Below are 19,044 nucleotides of genomic sequence, written 5' to 3'. Positions count from 1 at the left end.
TTTCTTTTATTATTAGCAAAAGGAATTTATATCTTGGTCCTCAAAGTATATGTTAAAGATGCATATCTTATAGTTTGCATCTCTTAACCCTCTACCGCATGGAAATCCATATATGGATTCGGTAGTTTACTTTTTTTTGTAAGTTTAAAGTTCAGCACATACGCAGGCATAGCATAACGTGAACCGTACATTTGTTTGGAAACCTCTATATATTTTTAAAATCTGGCAACCCTGCTAGACAAGTCAACCCAATCATTTTAGTTACAACGTGCTGTGCATTGCGATTTTTTAGAACAAGTGAAAAATTTATCTTCAAACATCGGCGTTTTACAAGTAAGTAATCAATGTCTAATTGGTGTTTGTTCTTTATAAGTTAGATGATATTTAGTAATTATTTACTTGGGTTTGTCAGAGAAAACGACATTTAGTGATCATCCATATATGGCTTCTTATGCATTATCGTAAAAATACACAGATTTTGTAGAAGCCATATATGGCTTTGTATGCATTTGAAGAGTAATTTATGTAGCTGTATTTGGCTTCAGAAATGGATCCCCAAAGGTTTTATCGCAGTTCTAAACATGTGAACACTATTCCCAGTGATGAAGGGTTAAGCGATGATGATTATACTGATTCAGACGAAGAATATTTACCTTCTTCGTCTACAAAACAACGTCTTCAGTCCGTAGTAGTATCTGAATCTGATTATTCTGATATAGAGGCATCTGATGCCGAATCAGAAGTTGACTATATAAGGGCAACTACCTCAATAGGACTCAAACCAGCAGACAAAAATAAATCAATATCTACATCTAAAACCAAGAAAGAGAAAATATTATGGAAGGAATCAAAATTGAAGAGTTATTATGAAAATGATTATGCTTTCTTGGGGGAATCTGAATGGCCAGAATGCATGCAGAGATTGGAGAGTCCTATAGACTTTTTTAAATTCTTATTTAATGACGACCTATTGGAGTTAATAGTTAATGAGTCAAATTTAAAATCAGTGCAAGATAACGTCAACGAACCCGGCAACATTACGAAGTATGAAATTGAACAGTTTATTGGAATCAGCGTACACGTTTAGGCCAACGACTTGTATACGAAACTATGCGTTGTAATCGGTGGGAAGAGATTTAAAAATGTTTACATTTCAATGACAACAATAAGTTTATACAAGCTGGTTTACCCGGTCACGATAAATTTTTTAAAATAAGACCTCTTGTAGAGAACATACCTGAACAATTATTATTAGTTCCTAAAGAAGAGTATATCTCTATTGATGAACAAATAATACCTACTAAAACAAGAAACAGTCTTAAACAATACAATCCTAAGAAACCCAAGAAATGGGGATTTAAAAATTTGGTACTTAGTGGAGTTTCCGGATTCAGCTACGATTTTGATATATTTGCTGGAAAGCAAAGTAATGTTATACCTGATGGTGCACCAGATCTTGGAGCAAGTGGAAATATAGTTACAAAACTAACTAGTACAATCCCACAGCACAAAAATTATAAAGTATGTTTTGATAATTGGTTCAACAGCCCTAACCTACAAGTTTATCTTTCACAAAATGGTTTGCTGCACTTAGGGACAGCTAGAATTAACAGAGTAGCAAACTGCAAAATGCCTACACCAAAAGAGTTAAAAAAACATGGTCGAGGTACTATGGTAGAGAAAACTGCTGTTATAGATGGAGTAGAAATCTCTTGTGTTTGTTGGTAATAGGAAATCTCCTATTACTTCCAGAGAGCGCTATTTTCGAGAAGCCAAAGAACATCGTGAAATTCGTTGTCCTAAATTAATAGATGTTTATAACAAGCATATGGGAGGAGTTGATCTATTGGATTCCATGCTAGGGCTCTATAGGATTCAGTTCCGGTCAAAAAAATAGTACAAGAAAATATTTTTTCACCTGTTGGACATGTGCATTGCGAATGCATGGATCCTGTGGCGCCAAAAGAGTGTAAATTATATGCCATTAATTAATGTTAATTCACCAAGCAGTTCCATAACTGAAGCAGAAACTCCCAAATGCAAAAAGCGGCTTACTTTGCGTTAAGATTATCCAAGCAATGAAGTTCGTATAGACGCCATTGGCCACTTTCTCCAGTGGAACGATACAAGATTGTTGTGCTATAACGACTGTAAATTTAAATCTTTTGTTAGATGTACTAAATGTAACGTATTTTTGTTTAACCAAAGATAGAAATTGTTTCGTAGAATTTCACTCCTAAAAACAATAACTAGTTTAAGTGCATAAGAAACCATATTGAGACCTGTCTATTTTTGTACATTTTAGGTTTATTGCATAGGAAGCCATATATGGCTTATTTTTTTTATTTTCTTAATTAGTAGAAAATTGTTGTAAATTCTTTGGTAAATATACTTCTATATAACAACAAAATCTTAAATTTTCCAAAAAAAAAATTTTTTCCATCTAAAACATAATTCATGCAGTAGAGGGTTAATAGTATTTAAGGAAGTTCGTGTATTGTCTATGCTTCCTATTCTCGAAGAATTCTACACTTTTCAAGGATTTCCAAATTGAATTAATTATGGGATAACAGAAGCATGAATGTTTGAAATATGTTTCTTGTCTGTTCAATTTGTCACAGCGCGCAAAAAACTCAAAATACTTAGAATAATAACTAATGCCCCTTGGTTTGTCTCCAACTAAACTCTACATATCGATATAAACATATACCTATTGTAAGAAGGATTCAACCAACAAATTTATGGCAGCCGTAGCTCAGTGGCTATGTTACTGGCTTAACCAAAGCCGCCGAAACCGAAAGCAGTCGCTAAGACATGTTAGGGACGCCTGCGCGACCTGAAAACATTAACACTAGATCTTAACCAGAAGGTTACAAGAACTTTACTTTACTTTTAACCAACAAGTAGAAAAAAAGACACAAAAGACAAAAGCCAGAAGATTTAAAAGATTTACAGTGAACCAGCGATGGGTGAGAGTCAAACGATGTATTTATTATTCTTTGTATATATTGAGTAGGTTGTAAATTGTAATAAATAAAAAAAGGTAATATGCGAATATTCTTTCACAGTATTTTATTATTGTTGCGTTAATGATATTTTATTGTATTTTCATCTTATTCAGCGTATCAGTGACATAATATTTTATATTTTTTGTTTTCGTTATAGGTTGATGGAGAATGTGTATGTGACACCCAATTATGTCCACTTCTGGGACTTTGCGACAAAAAGTCTGTAGCAGTCACAGTGACTGAAGGGTGTTGCAAGAAAAATATCTGCAAACCATGTCCCTTTGATAGTGAATCCACTACAGTCGAAGGTGACGAAATTGAAGATCATTGCGTCTGCCTTCCATGTAAAGCAGAGTGTGGGTTTAATAAACGAGTAAGTTTTTTTTATTTTGACGTTTAGATTTTCGCAAATTGCATTATTTTGTTTATCTAAAATAACATATTGTTACATCTTGTAAAAATGTTCATTTCGTAGAATAGGTTATATGAAATGGTAATAGGTAATATTTAGCGACGATGCTCGCATATCCAGCGCAGGAATATTTAACTGACACAATGAACTGTACTGGAATGACTCAAATCCTCACTTAGTTTAGGGGATCTGGACGTAAAAGAGATTCGGTTTTAACGTTAGTGTTTTGTCAAGCATAATAAATTATTTTGTCATATATTTGATGATAAATGATTTGAACATTTTTGATGAGAAATATTTGGTTAAGAGGAATACACTTTTATTTCAACAAGATGGAGCACCTGCCCTTAATGCCGAAATCGTTGGAAATTATTTAAATGAAAATTATTATTTTATAATAGTCCTTGTTCACCAGAACTAAATCCTCCTGATATTTTTTTGGCGATTTTTAAAAAACAATATTTATAAAACTGACTTTAATACTAAGAAATAATTATTCCCAAGCATTCATCAAGCATTTAGAAAAATAAATCAAATGCATATAATCAATTATGTAGGATATAAAAAGTATCAATTATTATTACAAAACGGGGGGCATTTTGAACATTTGCTATAATAAATTTTAAATATTTGTAAAATGAATTCTAGTTGTTGCGTTGTTTATTATTGTTGTTTTTATGTTTATTATAATGGTCATATTTTTATAAACTTAATTCGTCTTGTTAAGTAGTTTTTGTTCTGGGTAAATTTGTTATTTCCAATTTTTATGTTGATTGATCTTATTTCTGGTAAATAAAACTATGAAGAATTATCATCGGCATATTAAAGGTTCTATTTATAACACTTACAAATTTATTAAAGTCTTTATTACTAATTTATTTCACAAAATTCATTTATATTTATCTCCGCGTACAATTCAAAAACTAACTAACTGTTTACAACAAAATTCCTCTTTAAATATAAAATGCCGTTATTCGAGAATCGCGGCGATATCCCATCGAAGAGCCGAGAAAGTTGCTCATTCTGGTTTTATTTGGCCTGCTTCTGGAAATTTCTAATCGTTGTGACTCATCAGAAGTCAGGTTGGCAAACAGGTCTTTCAACTGAGCGCCAGAATTATTAAAATAGAAAAGAATTAGTAATTATATATTTACAGTTTTATGCGCCATAATATTTATCGTAACAATAGTATGTTTTTTAAAATTTATCTTAATAAAGAAGATATTTAACATTTTCGTTTTCAACATTTTTCAACAATCGCCCTGTATCTCGCTAATGTACATACCTATTGATGATTGGATTGGGCAATCGTTACTCTAATGAAAAAAGAAGTCATGACATTTCAACTACTTTTTTTCTATCTCCTCTAGTTTTGATATTCCCTGCAAAACATACCAATTAGGGGTGTCCCTACACAATACACGAAAATTAGTACAAAACATAAATTCTGCTAACTGATTGTGACGAATTGGTCACAGCTGATCTAAAAAGTCAACCTGCTCTGCCAGCGAATCTTCATGAAGACATAAGCCACATAATTCCCGGGAAATATATTCCGTACTATGGGAGTACGTTATATAGCAGAAGGAGGAGCGTTAATGAAATTCGAGCTTTCGACGCCTTAAAACCGGGACATACAAGCGAACCTTTACAATGCCTAATATAAAAGATGAAAAACACACTTAAATCATGGCCCTCATTTCTCCGTAGACCCAAAGAGCCCTGAACCGCTATCAAACCAATCCAGACTTAGAAAGTGAACTGAATAACAATAAAAGTTAAGTATTTAATTGATTACTCTAATGCCAAAGTGCGAAAGAGAAACGGCAAGGAACAAGTTGTGGAAAAGTAGGAGTCGGTGAGAGAAAAAGACTGATTCAGTTTGCACACTACCAAAACATTTCTATTGAAAATACATGCTTTAAGAAAAACTTAACAGAAAATGAACTTGGGTAGCACCAAGTGGAACCACTAAGAACAAAATTGATGTCATTCTAACCGACAAGATTTCTACAATAAAAGATGTCAGTGTAATCAATAAATTTCAAACATAAAAAAGTACAATGAAAGACTGGTAGAAAAGGAAATCGAAAACAGGAAAAACTATAAGAAAACAAGAGAAGCTTGAATCATTGCAAAGAAGCAAATCGTTGTTCTAACAAACCAAAACACCAGAATTACGGACAGAAATGAAATAATACAACTCGTGACTAAATTCTACAGCGAACTATACAAAGCCCCTGAAATACTTGAAGAAGAAACCAGTAACCAAGATGTACCAGAGGTCCTTCCGGAAAATGTAGAATCGACAGTAAAAATCTGGAAAATCTTAGTAGGTGTATTTACGAACTGCCTAAGATCAAGATGCATATCAAACCACTGGAATACAACAAACATAATTCTCATTCATATGAAAGGTAGCAAAAAGGATATTAAAAACTACAGACCTATAAGTCTACTACCAATCATATACAAGATACTGAATCATATCATCTATTCATAGATTTCAAGAAGGCTTTAGATTATACATATTCCAAGCCAGTAATAGAAGCTTTGACCAACCAAGGCATTGACAACCTTAAATAGAGACTTTAGGAAATATATACAGAAAAGCAAGAGGTAAGGTAAAAATTGATGAAACACTCCAGAATTTTCCACTACCAGAGGCGTCCGACAAGGAGACGCAATATTTCCAAAGCTCTTCACTGTAACCCCAGAAAATATATTCATCAAAATGAACTGGCAGAACAAAGGCTATTGATGGGAATACCTTAGCTATCTAAGATTTTGCAGACAAAATCTTATGATAGCTAATAATACTGCAGAACTGCAGTAAACTATAAGAGACCTAAATGCAGCTAGCAATGATGTTGGACTAAAAATGAACTTGACAATAACAAAAACCATGTACAATGAGCTAGTGGATGTCCATAATTTATTAATAAACAACACTGCACTTGAGAGTGTAGACAAGTATATAGAACTGGGACAATTAATACATATAGCTGGCTCCTTACTCCCATAAATAAACAGAAGAATGAAACTGGTTTGGGAATCTTTTGGTAAAAATGCAGTTATATTCAAATCCAGGATGTTACTCGAAACAGCTGCGAAACTTGGACACTAAAGAAAGAAATAATAGCGGAACTCAAAGTCACTCAAAGATCAATGGAGCGATACATGTTGGGCATAACAAAGAAAGATCGCAAAAGAATAGAATGGATCAGACAGAAAACCGAGTTCACTGATGTAATCTAAGTGGCGATAGATGATCTACTATAATTACACTGTGAATTTATATTTAAATGGGAATAAGCCACAATTAAAGGTTAAAATACGTTTATTAATAAATAATAAACGTATTTTAACCTTTAATTGTGGCTTATTCCCATTTAAATATAAATTAATTTAAAATGCCACAAGAACATAGCTTCAAAACAATATTAATTACACTGTGGTGTCCAAGAGGCGCCAAGAGACCAAGAAGACGTCCTAACTTACGATGACTATGACATAAAGAAACAATCAGGTGTTTAAAAAGCGAATATTAGACAATCGTTGGCAGAAATAAAGAATGACTATATAAGGGAGGCTGTACCATAATTGGTAAAATACGCTGAGAGTAATCATGATGATGATAGTGATGATGATGATTATGATGATGATGATGATGATAATATATATACATATTTTATACCACCTTTCTTTGAATGATTTATCTCTCCGTATTGTCTGTGGCATGTGTGTTTGATCTCGTGGCATGTCCAAAATCTTTTAATTATTGTAGTTGGGCTTTGAAGGATGGCCCTGATCTCTAGCTGTCTTTCTCTTTTCCAATTATCTCAGTTTCCAATATTTGTAGACGTTTATCAATATTGGTAACAGTTATTAATATAATTGTTCCAGAAATGAACATATCATTTTAAAATATAAAATAAAAATATAATTCTTTACACTTTTCTTAGTGTAGAATAAGTAAAATATTCACTAATATCAAGTTGCTCGGGATAGCCGACTTGTTGGCGCCACCACAGCCTCTTAAATAGTTTTCACACCTAAATACAAGAGGGGTAATCTACACTTTTACGCACCAAGTATTATTTGTTAGTTCGTTCTCACACGCCCTTGAGGCAAGTGCATTTTAAAAACACTCTCAATTCATATATAAAATATTTCTCTACGCCGAAACGCGGGCATTTTTCTCATAAATACGGTTTTCTCTTTTACGTGTGATAAAGAAAGAATTATTTGATACTGTATAGTCAGCTAGAGCCGTGTTGAGGCCTTTTTACTCTAAAAATAGTTAATTATAAGTCGATAAACTTAAAGTGCTTTTATTTCTCTGGAGCAATATTTGCTCACATTAACAATCCTTATCCTTCAACGGTCACTGAAGAAACAAACCTATGGAGATACATCGACTCACAAGTCCTTTGAAGTAAGGCTTGGGATCAAAAGATTTCCAACCCTCGAATGTAGGGATCCAGTTACAAGGCCCCCTCAATAATTTTTAGGTTTTTTGACATTTGCAAGCTTTCCATATTTTGGATATCTTCCTCATAGCGATTTTTGACAGATCACGATCATCTATGCTTTATCTCGTATAACGTCAAACCAGTCAATCTTGGTTATGCATGAATGATTGTTGTATTGCTTATCCATCATAATTGTTGTCGTCTATATGTTTAATTTTTTTGTTAATGTCTAGATGGTCATCAAGAAATATGGCAGCGGATTCCCAGGTAACTGCTGCGATCTCTACGAATGTAAAAAGCCTGAGGAAATCAAAGAATGCATCTACAATGGTCAAGTTTATCAAGACGGATTGGAATGGGTTACTGATGACTCGCAGAAATGTAAGTGTACCAATGGATTGTTCCTTTGCTCGAGTCAGAAGGAGAAGGAAGGGCGGCCTTGTTTTGTTGACAACCAACTCTATAACGATTCCGCTACTTGGTATAAGGACGACGGATGCACATCTTGTGAATGCCAGTAAGTATATCTACGTATTTTTACTAAGTTTTTATTTTTTGAAACATAATTATGTTAATCTTGATTAGCTTTTACAAATGAATCTCGTATGTAGGAGTTATAGATGCCTTAAGTATTTTAATTTGACAGTATACGTAAACAAAAGTAACTTCTCTATTATTATATGAGGCAATATTGACAAATTAGTTCGACATCCACAAAAGGTCAAAATATTAATTAGCGTCTGAAGAAAACACGTCGAATGATGAAGAACTATCGCATTCACTATTATTCACATCACTGGCAAACACACAGTTTGCTGCCGGACATTTTTTTACTGTTTCTAGGTAATTTAGGTCTGCTGAGTCCAAAAATGCCACCAGATTTGCTTCATCAGATGGAACAAATACGACAAAAACAGGTCAAAAAATACGACAACAGATCACATTTCTAATGTATAGGGTAATTTAACGCAGCACTTCTTCTTCGGGAGCCATATCAGAATTATCCGACGTTGGCGATCACCATTGCGAAGGCTTCTTGATCTTTTGCACTATGGAATAATTGTCCCGCATTTGATATCCGAGTCCATTCACGAATATTGCTCAATCAAGAAACACGTTTCCTGCCTACACCTTTACGGCCCTCTATTTTGCCTTTAAGGATCAGTTGTAATATTTTATATCGACTTCCCTTTACTATATGTCCCAGATAAGACATTTTTCGATGTTTAACAGTCTTTAGCAGTTCTCTATCTTTGTTGACGCTTCTTAGTACTTCTTCATTAGTTTTCCTTGCTGTCCAAGGTATCTTCAGCACACTTCGGCACTCATTCCTTACACTTAACCATTCTAACGCAGCACTTCCCAGTATGTAGTGCTGTTACCCATCAAATAAACAAAACAAGAATAAAAAGTAAGATATTTATTGTACAACAATATAATTACAAAAATTATCACACATATCTGCCAAAAAAAACTTAGCTTTTCATCTAACCTAACCAGCATCGCAGCACAAATCTGTTCGGCGTCACCTAAAAACTTCCTTTTATAGGATTTTCTTGCAAAGGCTTTAAAAAATGGTCTAAGTGCCTGTGGAGGTAATGAATTTTAATACTCATATGACAACCGTGTTCGTTAAAAATGTTGAGCATTTCTTCCACTATATCCCGGTAACTTTCTGATTTATTGTTTCACATATTTTTTCACATTTTGAATGCATTCAAATGGGACTTGACATTAACACAGATAAGACCAAATTTATGATAGTATCAAGGAGTCCAATAAATAATGAACAACTAACTCTTGGTGGACAGCAAATAAAGAGAGTGACAAAATATAAATATCTGGGAGCTTACATCAACACAGAATTAGATCCAGACCAAGAGATCAGGGTACGAATAGAAATGGCAAGGGCAGCGTTCTTAAAATTCAAGCAATTGTTCTGTGACAAAAATCTGAATACTGCGCGGGGACTGAGGTTTGTTGAATGTTACGTCTGGTCGCAACTATTGTACGGGGTAGAAACATGGACACTAAGAGCGCAAATAGTTAAGAAGCTTGAAGCCTTTGGACATACCGAACCATACATATTTTGAAGAACTTTGGATATACCGGAGAATGTTGAGAATTCCATGGACTGCCAGGGTCACCAATGAGGAAGTGCTGAGAAGGATGGGTCGAGACAAAAAATTGTTGAGAACAATAAAAGTACGCAAGACTGCATACCTTGGACACATACTGAGAAATGATAAATATAGTATTCTGCAGGTCATCATGCAGGGTAGAGTCGATGGCAAAAAGGGAATAGGTAGAAAGAGGAAGTCATGGCTGCGAAATATTCGAGACTGGACAAACATGACTGTAGACGAATTATTCCACGTTGCAAAAGACAGAAAAGCTTTTAAAAATGTGATCGCCAACCTCCGTTAATGGGGACGGCATAGGAAGAAGAAGAATATATTTTTCACAACTTTCACAAAGGAGCAGCATACATTACATTTAATTTCAGTTATCGATTCTGTAAAATACGAATCTTTTATAAGTTGTCGTATCTGAGGCCCATCAAATATTGCGGCTTTCAATTTTTCTTTAGTAAGTGCAGGGGATTTGCTGGACAAGTATTCAAAACAAGGACGATTCTGGTCTAGGGCCTTTACAAATTGTTTCATCAGCCCTAGTTTAATATGTAACGGAGGTAATATCATTTTCTCTCGGTCGACCAACGCTTGTTAACTACCGTAGCTTCTTTTAGAACTAGAGCATCTCTAGAACGCTATTTTCTTCGATTCCAGTGTTGGTCCTTAGCCCTGCTATCCCAAATACAAAGGAAACAAGGATATTTTGTATGCCACTTTGTTGTCTCAGAACAAAGTTCACCATCTTAAAATCAACACAGATCGCCCACTGATGTTGGCCATACTTGATGTTTTTTAGCACCATCAATATTGTTTTATATCCTTCTTTCATTTTTGCAGAATGCTCAATTGGTATACTTCCTTATTAGTTGCCATTATGCAGAAGGACACACTTTAAACTTCGTTTGGAACTGTCGATAAAAAGATGCCAGTGATCTGCTGTATACTCCGATACACCCATTTTTTCTAACAGTCCTTTAATATTGTTACAAAAAGAACATATCATCTTGCTGAGAAAAAAAAGGCAAAAGGTCTTTTTCTCTATTATGGTAGTATGTAATTTTTGTGTCTGGGTGAAGAAGATTCTTTTTCTTTAGTCTGGAGGCAAGCAACTCTGAAGAATCCTTTGGAAGGTTCAAATCTCTGATAAGATCGCTTAATTCTTCCTGAGTAAAACGTTCAGGAATGTTGAATTTCTCTTCAAAATCACTGTCATCTTCCCCCAATCTATTAGTCTATAGTTCGTCAGATAACGTTTCGACGTTATCCTCTTTTAACGTAGGTAGACTACTAAATATTGGAATGGGTATCTGCTCAAGCTGATGTGGAATTGGTCCTATTGCTGAATCCAGGTTGAGATATGTCCGCGTATGTCGATTGATACGATTAACAAGACAGAAATAACAATCGTCAAAATGATTTTTTGGTTCCCTCCATACCATTGGAACACCAAACTTTAAACATTTTCATCGTCCTTTCTCCCAGGATTTATCTTGATCTCCTAAATGAACACCAAAATAGGCTTGATATGCCCTTTTTATAAAATTACAAACTTTTCTACTTTCCTTTTCTGTACTCGCCACAATATGTAGCAAAAAACGTTCGGGTTATTCACACAACACAACCTGCTTGTAGAAGCCATGGTTTTCAGTTGTCAAAAACAAACTCTTGCAACGAAACTCAAGTTCAAACTAAATTTTACAATGGAATGCAGTCGACTTTATAGGAATTTATTAAGGCTATTTCAGAGAAAATACTCTAAAATATTCTAAATATTGAATAGTACAATGCAATAGTACATAATAACGCTAAAAATGAATTTATTCCATACATATGGACCGCATGGTATATTGATCAGAAGGCTATAAAAAGGTGTTTACCGCTTCAGGTCTCCTATAGTCCCTGTGTGCATCAGTGTACTTCAGTAATAGTAACAACAAAGTCGTACATTACATATATTACATTGCAATAGATCTCCTTCTGGTAATGTTAATAGTTTCTTTGAGTCCTTATAGGCGGTTTTGGAAACAGACAGTCATTGAAAAATTCCACATATTTGTTAAGAAATTTCTTAGCGTTAGGGAAATAAGAATAGTACATGTAATTTGTAAAAATTCTTTAATACAAGTAGCTTTACTTCTAACTCTGACAAAAAATTTTTATACGCCACTGGAAGACCAAGAATAATGCTGAATTATTGTTACAATTTCTTGGAATTTAGTGCCTGCAATTTTGAAACTATCCTATAAAATGTTAATTCGACTAGTTTAATTTCCTTGTCAGTAATAATTGTAGTATAGAATTCGTTAAAGTTATATTCATAACACATTATTATGTATTAAATTATCATAGGGTAGAGTGCTTCAAGAATGCGCACTAAAGGTTTAATCAAGTGCAAAATCCAAACCAATTGCGTTGAAAGTATATTTATTTTTATTTAAGCCTGTTGATACATAAACAATAAAATCAATTATTATAATTTGCGAACTAAACATTATTATTTTAATAGAAAAAGTGAAACTAAAAAAAAAGTGCTTTTGCGCACTCTTATAAACCCGCTTTTTAAAAGTACGCATTTAGGATTGTAAGATTGGGCACGTAATTTTATGAACATAGGTCACATTTATAGGATCCAAATCCTGCATAGGCACTGCACTTTTCATGCCACCATTCAGCACATGATACGCACTTAATCCAGTATTCTGTGATAGGTGCTTTAAATGTTTCGTTGCACCCTGGACAGCTCTAAATTTTCTTATGAGGCGCTGTTTTTGGCTTTGTAAAAATAGCTTTTTCATTTTTTTGTATCTTTTCTGCCGGTCTGAGGTTCACATCTGATTTCCTTTTTAAACTCCCTCCCAGAAGCGCTTGCGGTGGTGGTAGGTTATCGCCAACATCCAGTGTGAGTTTGTATTGCGGCTTTTTTTCTTATTTTCTTCAATTAGTTGATCCTTATGGCTATATGGAGAGCTGGTGATAATTTCCGACTTTTTGCTTCTGCGATTTCTGGATCTAACCACAATTGATTTAGGTAACGGAAAAATGGTTCTTAATTTATAGTTTATTTTTATGAACGAGAGAGTAATTAGCATAATTTTAACTGGTAGCTCCGACCACTCCATGGGCGTGCTCAAGATTAATTGAAAAATTACTTTGAATAATTGTAAAAAATAAATGAATTATTTCAGTGTTATAAAGTGTTATGTGTATGTAAACAAAAGTGACCTCTTTTATCACACACTATATTAGAACTGACTGGCCTACATTAAAAAGGGTTTTAAAAAATTCACATTTTTTTTAATTTTTAAAAATTAAAAAAGAGAAAAAGAGTTTTTAAAACCGTCTAAGGTATGTTAAATAGATGAATAAAAATATTAATATAAAACTTACAGCTACTTGTTACAAATCCAAATCAGATTCAGAAGATGAACTTTCAGAACCAAGATTTATAATAACTGGCTCGATCATTTTATCAGTAATATTGTCCAGCTTCCACATTTTTTCCTCTTCTTTAATAGTGTGATTTACTGCCTTTTCCCAGTTTTCAGGTTTTACATTATTTACGGCCTCCAAAAACAACTGTTTTAAACCCATACCAATTCAATCGGGTTTAATTCACAATGATATGGTGGGGATCTAAGTACTGTCATTCCACGATTTTTGGCAATTTCATCAATTTCGTATTTTTTAAATTTTTCTTTATGAAGGGCACACAACGAATAAAGTTCCTTTCTTATAGATCCGGGATGGTACGTAATATTTTTTGAACTCAGCCAATTCTGCAAGTCTTTTTTAACCACTTGGTTGTGGGCAGTCCTTCTATAAGTCTGGAGTGATAACTTGCATTATCCATTACTATTACACAGTTCTTAGGAAGAAGATCTATCATTTGTTCGAACCATTCTTGAAAGACATCAGCGTTCATGTCTTCATGGTAGTCACCGGTACGAGTTGATTCAAAAGTTAATAAACCACCTTCAACAAAACCGTCTGAACTGCCAATGTGTACTATTATCAGCCTGCGTCCCTTTCCTGATGGTGGGTTTAAACCAGTAGATAAGTTATTTACAAAAGCGTGCCTTTGACTTGTAACAGTTTCATCCTGCCAAAATTTATTTGGTGTATGACCCTCGTTGATCCATGTTTCATCAAGATAAAATATTTTTCTTTTTTGGTTTCTCATTTCCTTTATGGTTCTTAGAAAATGTCTTCTCCATATGACAATATCGCTTCTTTCTAATAAAAAAATAGACTTTCTGGGATTCTTTTTCCAGCGGAAGCCTATTTCTTTTAAAAGTTTCCATAACGTACTTCGACTCATTTCTGGGTAATCCTTATCATCTCGAACTGAGACAAGAACTTTATCCAATGTTGGAAATTCATGTCTAAAGAAGAATTCATGCACTTTCCGTCGAAGTCCTTCTTTAAAATGATATTCTATTTGAAATTTTGGTTTCCCTGGAGCATTACGTGGCATTTGAAAACTACCACATTTCTCTTCTTTAATAACTCTGTAAATCGTAGATTTCCCAACACCAAGTGTACTGCTAACTAACTCAACGGTCTCATCAACACTTTCACATAAACGTTTGTCTGTAAATGATTTAAAACAATTAAATATTAATGTTTTTTCATTAACTGTTAGAGGACCAATTTTTCGGCGTTTACACGGCACTTCCAAATTTTACATAACACTAGTATACACAATAAACTGCACCTTGCAACTGAAGTACCTACTTTTAGTGAACTGTTAAGAATTTTGAATACGCCACTTGGACCTTCCTATATACAAAATGGAAAAACCCACTATCACATTTTCTGTGGAATAAGTTTAGAAGGTAATTATCTAGTCAATTACTGTCGTAGATTCCTGGAATTAAAGAATTAAATGTTTGATTGTTGAAACCCTTACTTCGTGAAATGCACTCATTTCAGATAAAATAAAACGTTTTATTTTATCTAAAGAATTAAACTTTATTTTGCAAATAGGTAGGTACTTATTAAACTTTTATTGGTTATATATAACCAATAAAATAAACATCTTACATTTCTTGCAAATTCATTAGTACCTGTTAACCTCCATCACTCCGACACTGGCAACCTTATTTAGGGATTAGTAACCCTCACAACTATTGTATTCTATTCTGCTCCAACCTTTATACCTGGTGGTCATACTCAATTTAAAATTGTTTTCCTATATACTTCTGTAAACTTGTTGACAAATATCTGTTTTTCATTGAGTCACCCGTATCAACAGTTTAGGGATTTGCATACATAATTTATTGTTTTATTACTCTCTCATACATAAAAATACACTATAATATAACTTGATGATGTTCCAGGAGTGTTTGATAAATCAAATGTTTTTGTTTCTGGAGCTATATCAACTTTTTCTTCCAAAGTTATTGCAGATGTGTTGGAAACCAGATCTGTAAACTAAGGGGTATTGTTTTTGATCTATTCAAAGAAAAAATGTAAAATCCTTCTCATACAATCGGATTCAGATATAGGTATTTCGCTGATTGTGGCATCTCTTTCAGTAACATGAATATTTTCCTTAGTAGTGGAATTCTCAAGAACAATAGTTGGACTATCAAGAACATTGAGAGTATTTTCAGAGGCTGATTCAGACATTTGATGTGGTTGAATATCGATTTCAGTCGAGTTTTTAGCGACTCCTGATTATACGTTAAACGCTTCTAGTTCCGTAGTTACTGCAGCTGTAGCAGGTTCTCATTCTGTGACAGAAGTGGCCATGTAGTCAGCGTCAGTAAATATGTCATTATTAAAGGGACATATTCCCGTCACTTTACAACCTTCAATTGCATTCTTTATAGTAGCAGCTTTAAAGTATGCAGGAGCAAATATTGAAGCAATTTGGTAAACCGTAATTACCCGCCCTTGATGGTTCGTCCGCCATTTTAAACATTCGTTGGAATAAAACTTTTTTAGCGGGCTAAAAAAACATCTGTCAAGTGGCTGCATACGGTGACTACTATAAGGAGGAAGTGTTAATGCGATAATGTTATATTGTCGAAAAAAATCAATTGCTGCATTGGAACAATGGGAAGTGTGATTATCCATTATCAATAGGACTGGTTGTTCCTTTGTCGGCTTAGCGTAATCTCTAAAATGTGTAGCATAATCAACAAACAGGTCCTGATTGATGAAACTACTGTCGGATAACCATTCCAACTAATGATGGTGGACTCCATCCAATAGTTCTGTCTCCATTCTTTTACGTGGATATATAAATGCGGGAGGAATATATTGTCCACTAGCACTCATTGTGCATACAACAGTAACATTGGTTTCCCGTTCTGCGCTAGATATTTTATTGACCCATCTTGTTCCTTTTGTAGAGAAAACTTTAGGAGGTCTGTTTGGGACAGTGGAAAATCCGATTCATCCATATTGTAAATTGCATGTGGCGGGAATTTATGTGTATTCATTAGCTTCGAGAGATTTTTATAAAACCGCTTATACTGTGGTTCATTAAACCCAATAGCCCTGGCGACGCTAGTCAAACTAACATCTTTGTGTCGTTTCAAAAATCCACGTAGGCAGCCCTGCCATTTTTAAAGTTCTATCAAAACGATGTTCTAATTTATTTATTTCAGCGAACTCAAACGCTAGACTTCTTAGAACTCTAGAACTTAACCCATAAAACATGTTTATTGTTTTTATATAGTTGCACAACCCTTCTTCCATTTCTGCTGTTAAAGTAATGTCGTATCTTCCCAGCTTTGTAACTAAAGTTGTTCTTTTTAGCCTTTTTCTTAACGTACTTTCCGCCATTCCTATAGATTTTGCCACGCTTCTCTTACTTTCTCCATTTTCAACCCTTTTTCTTGCTGCCTCCATAACCACCGGTACGCATAAAGCACGCTGAGAAGTTCGTTTTCTGCCAGACATGCTTAAACAAAAGAAAAAATACGGTTAATCCGTTATAAAAAAAAACCTGGTTTATAAGAGTGTGCGCGTACTCTTACGATAATAATTACTGCGCACTTTTAGAAAACGAGCATGTTTTAACAAATGCTAGTGCTGCCTCCATCTTAGTGCAAAATTATAAACAACAGTATGATACATACGATTATTCAAAGTTTATTGCAAGTATGGTAAAATATTACCGCGAAATTCTTACAAACTACAGTTGTGTACAATATCAAAGATTTCAAAATATAATAATAGAATAGATAAAACTAATTAAAGTTACCTATAGTTCATCCCAAACCCTTCTTTCAGTGCGTCACAGTTGATCGAATTCTCTCTAACGCATTAAGCTAGAAGTGACAGAAAAATACGTGAGTCTGTGATTATTATACATAGAATTTGGAAAATTATATATCGTTCACGGGTATTTGCATATTAAAGCGAATTCTACTTACGGATATATACCTAATTGGTTGGAGTTTAGAATACGCTAAATAGATAGGTATCCAATCAATGATGCGCATAAATATAATTTGACGCAGATGGGCTCGATAGTGACACTACTTTGACAATGTCAACTGATAAAATGATAATTGTCATTCGAGGTTAGTATTTTCAGCGATGATTTTCAGACATTTTACAGTGAAAATTTAATTTTGTATTTATTGTCATAAAAATATTTTAAATATGCCGAGATATACTGAGAATGAACAAAGACTAATACTAAAATTATTAAATTATTTTCAATTAGAAAAAGAGGCTGGGACAACTTTATTACCAGTTTTTGCCGTTAGTGAAGTAACTTTTAAATTATTCTAAAAAATATTCATATTAGTAGTTTAAATACTATACATTTTAGCCATAGTGTTTGTAATAAATAATAATAAGCACATAAATAAATCTCAGTTAATTAAGCAATTTCCTTGGAATGTATAGAATAGGAATTATGACAAACCGCCGTTCCAATATAATGCGCAATAAAAAATTTTATACATGACGGGACCTCTAATATGTAAATTAAAAAAAATTGAATTCTTAAAGTTTTTACTCCACATTTTCAAAATATATCCTTTTCACATTTAGCCGATTACGATCCTTCAACTGTCAGATTTAACTAAAATGTCATGCAATAATTCTCGACATTCTTAAAATCCTATATGACGTCAAAATTAGTGACGCACTGAAAGAAGGGTTTGGGATAAACTGTAATAACGTTATCATCGGTGTTTATTTGCTTCAAATGCTCAAGACATATACAAACACTTCGCTCAATCGCTACGAACCAAAACTTTGTTTGCGCTTGAATGCGCTTGAACTTATTTTAATATCATCTAGATTTGTGTGTTATTATTGTCACAATTGTATTTTATGTTAATAGGAACGGCAAGCATAGATGCATTGCTCATTACTGCGACTTCAAAGAAAATTTCGTGCACATGAACGAAACCTGTATTCAAGACGGCAACATCTACCATCATGCAGATATATGGTTTGAACGAGATGGTTGTACCAAATGCACCTGCCTCAGTGGCCACGAAGAATGCAATTCAGACATGTGTGATGAGCAAATCACCACAGTGCGAATCAACAAATGTCCCACGTTAGAAAACTGCAACAAAACGTGCCTTAATGGTTTTAAATTAAATAGAAAAGGATGCGAAATATGCAAATGCAACAGTATAAGACTTGGCCAGGACATTTTGGGTCGATATAATATATCGATGAATGATTTAATTAAAATTTTAGACGATTATAAAAACAAACGACATTCGACGACTCCTGCGATGACTTCAACTGCTACTAGTACTACATCTGCTGCTCCTTCCAGTACTACCAACAGTCCCACTACTAGTGGTAGCCCTGTTCCAAGTACCATTTCTGATAAGACACTTGAAATTGTAGATAACCATTTGCCAGTCGTTATTATGAATAGAAACGCAGAATTTCTTGAGGAACGACCCACTTCCACCACCACCGAACCATCTGTGAGACCAACAGATAAGGAAACTGGTAAGCATTTTTAATCAAAATATTAAAAATCTGCTGAAGTAATTTTTTATAAAACGATTTTTTTGTTTTTT

General features: G+C 33.9%; 1 protein-coding gene across 1 annotated transcript in view; it reads left to right on the top strand.

Moving 5' to 3' along the window:
• The window catches only part of LOC140450492 (cysteine-rich motor neuron 1 protein-like), a 38,075-nt gene that overhangs the window by 10,625 nt on the left and 8,406 nt on the right, over positions 1-19,044 (top strand). Inside the window, exons 3-5 of the mRNA XM_072544139.1 lie at positions 3,166-3,381; positions 8,129-8,412; positions 18,342-18,973. Of these exons, the coding sequence (XP_072400240.1) occupies positions 3,166-3,381; positions 8,129-8,412; positions 18,342-18,973 (1,132 nt within the window). The remainder of the gene's footprint in view (positions 1-3,165; positions 3,382-8,128; positions 8,413-18,341; positions 18,974-19,044) is intronic.

Source organism: Diabrotica undecimpunctata, chromosome 9 (assembly GCF_040954645.1).
Source record: "Diabrotica undecimpunctata isolate CICGRU chromosome 9, icDiaUnde3, whole genome shotgun sequence".
NCBI classification, from domain to species: domain Eukaryota; kingdom Metazoa; phylum Arthropoda; class Insecta; order Coleoptera; family Chrysomelidae; genus Diabrotica; species Diabrotica undecimpunctata.
The sequence above is the reverse complement of the archived record's forward strand: the minus strand, read 5'-3'. Positions and strand labels throughout refer to the sequence as shown.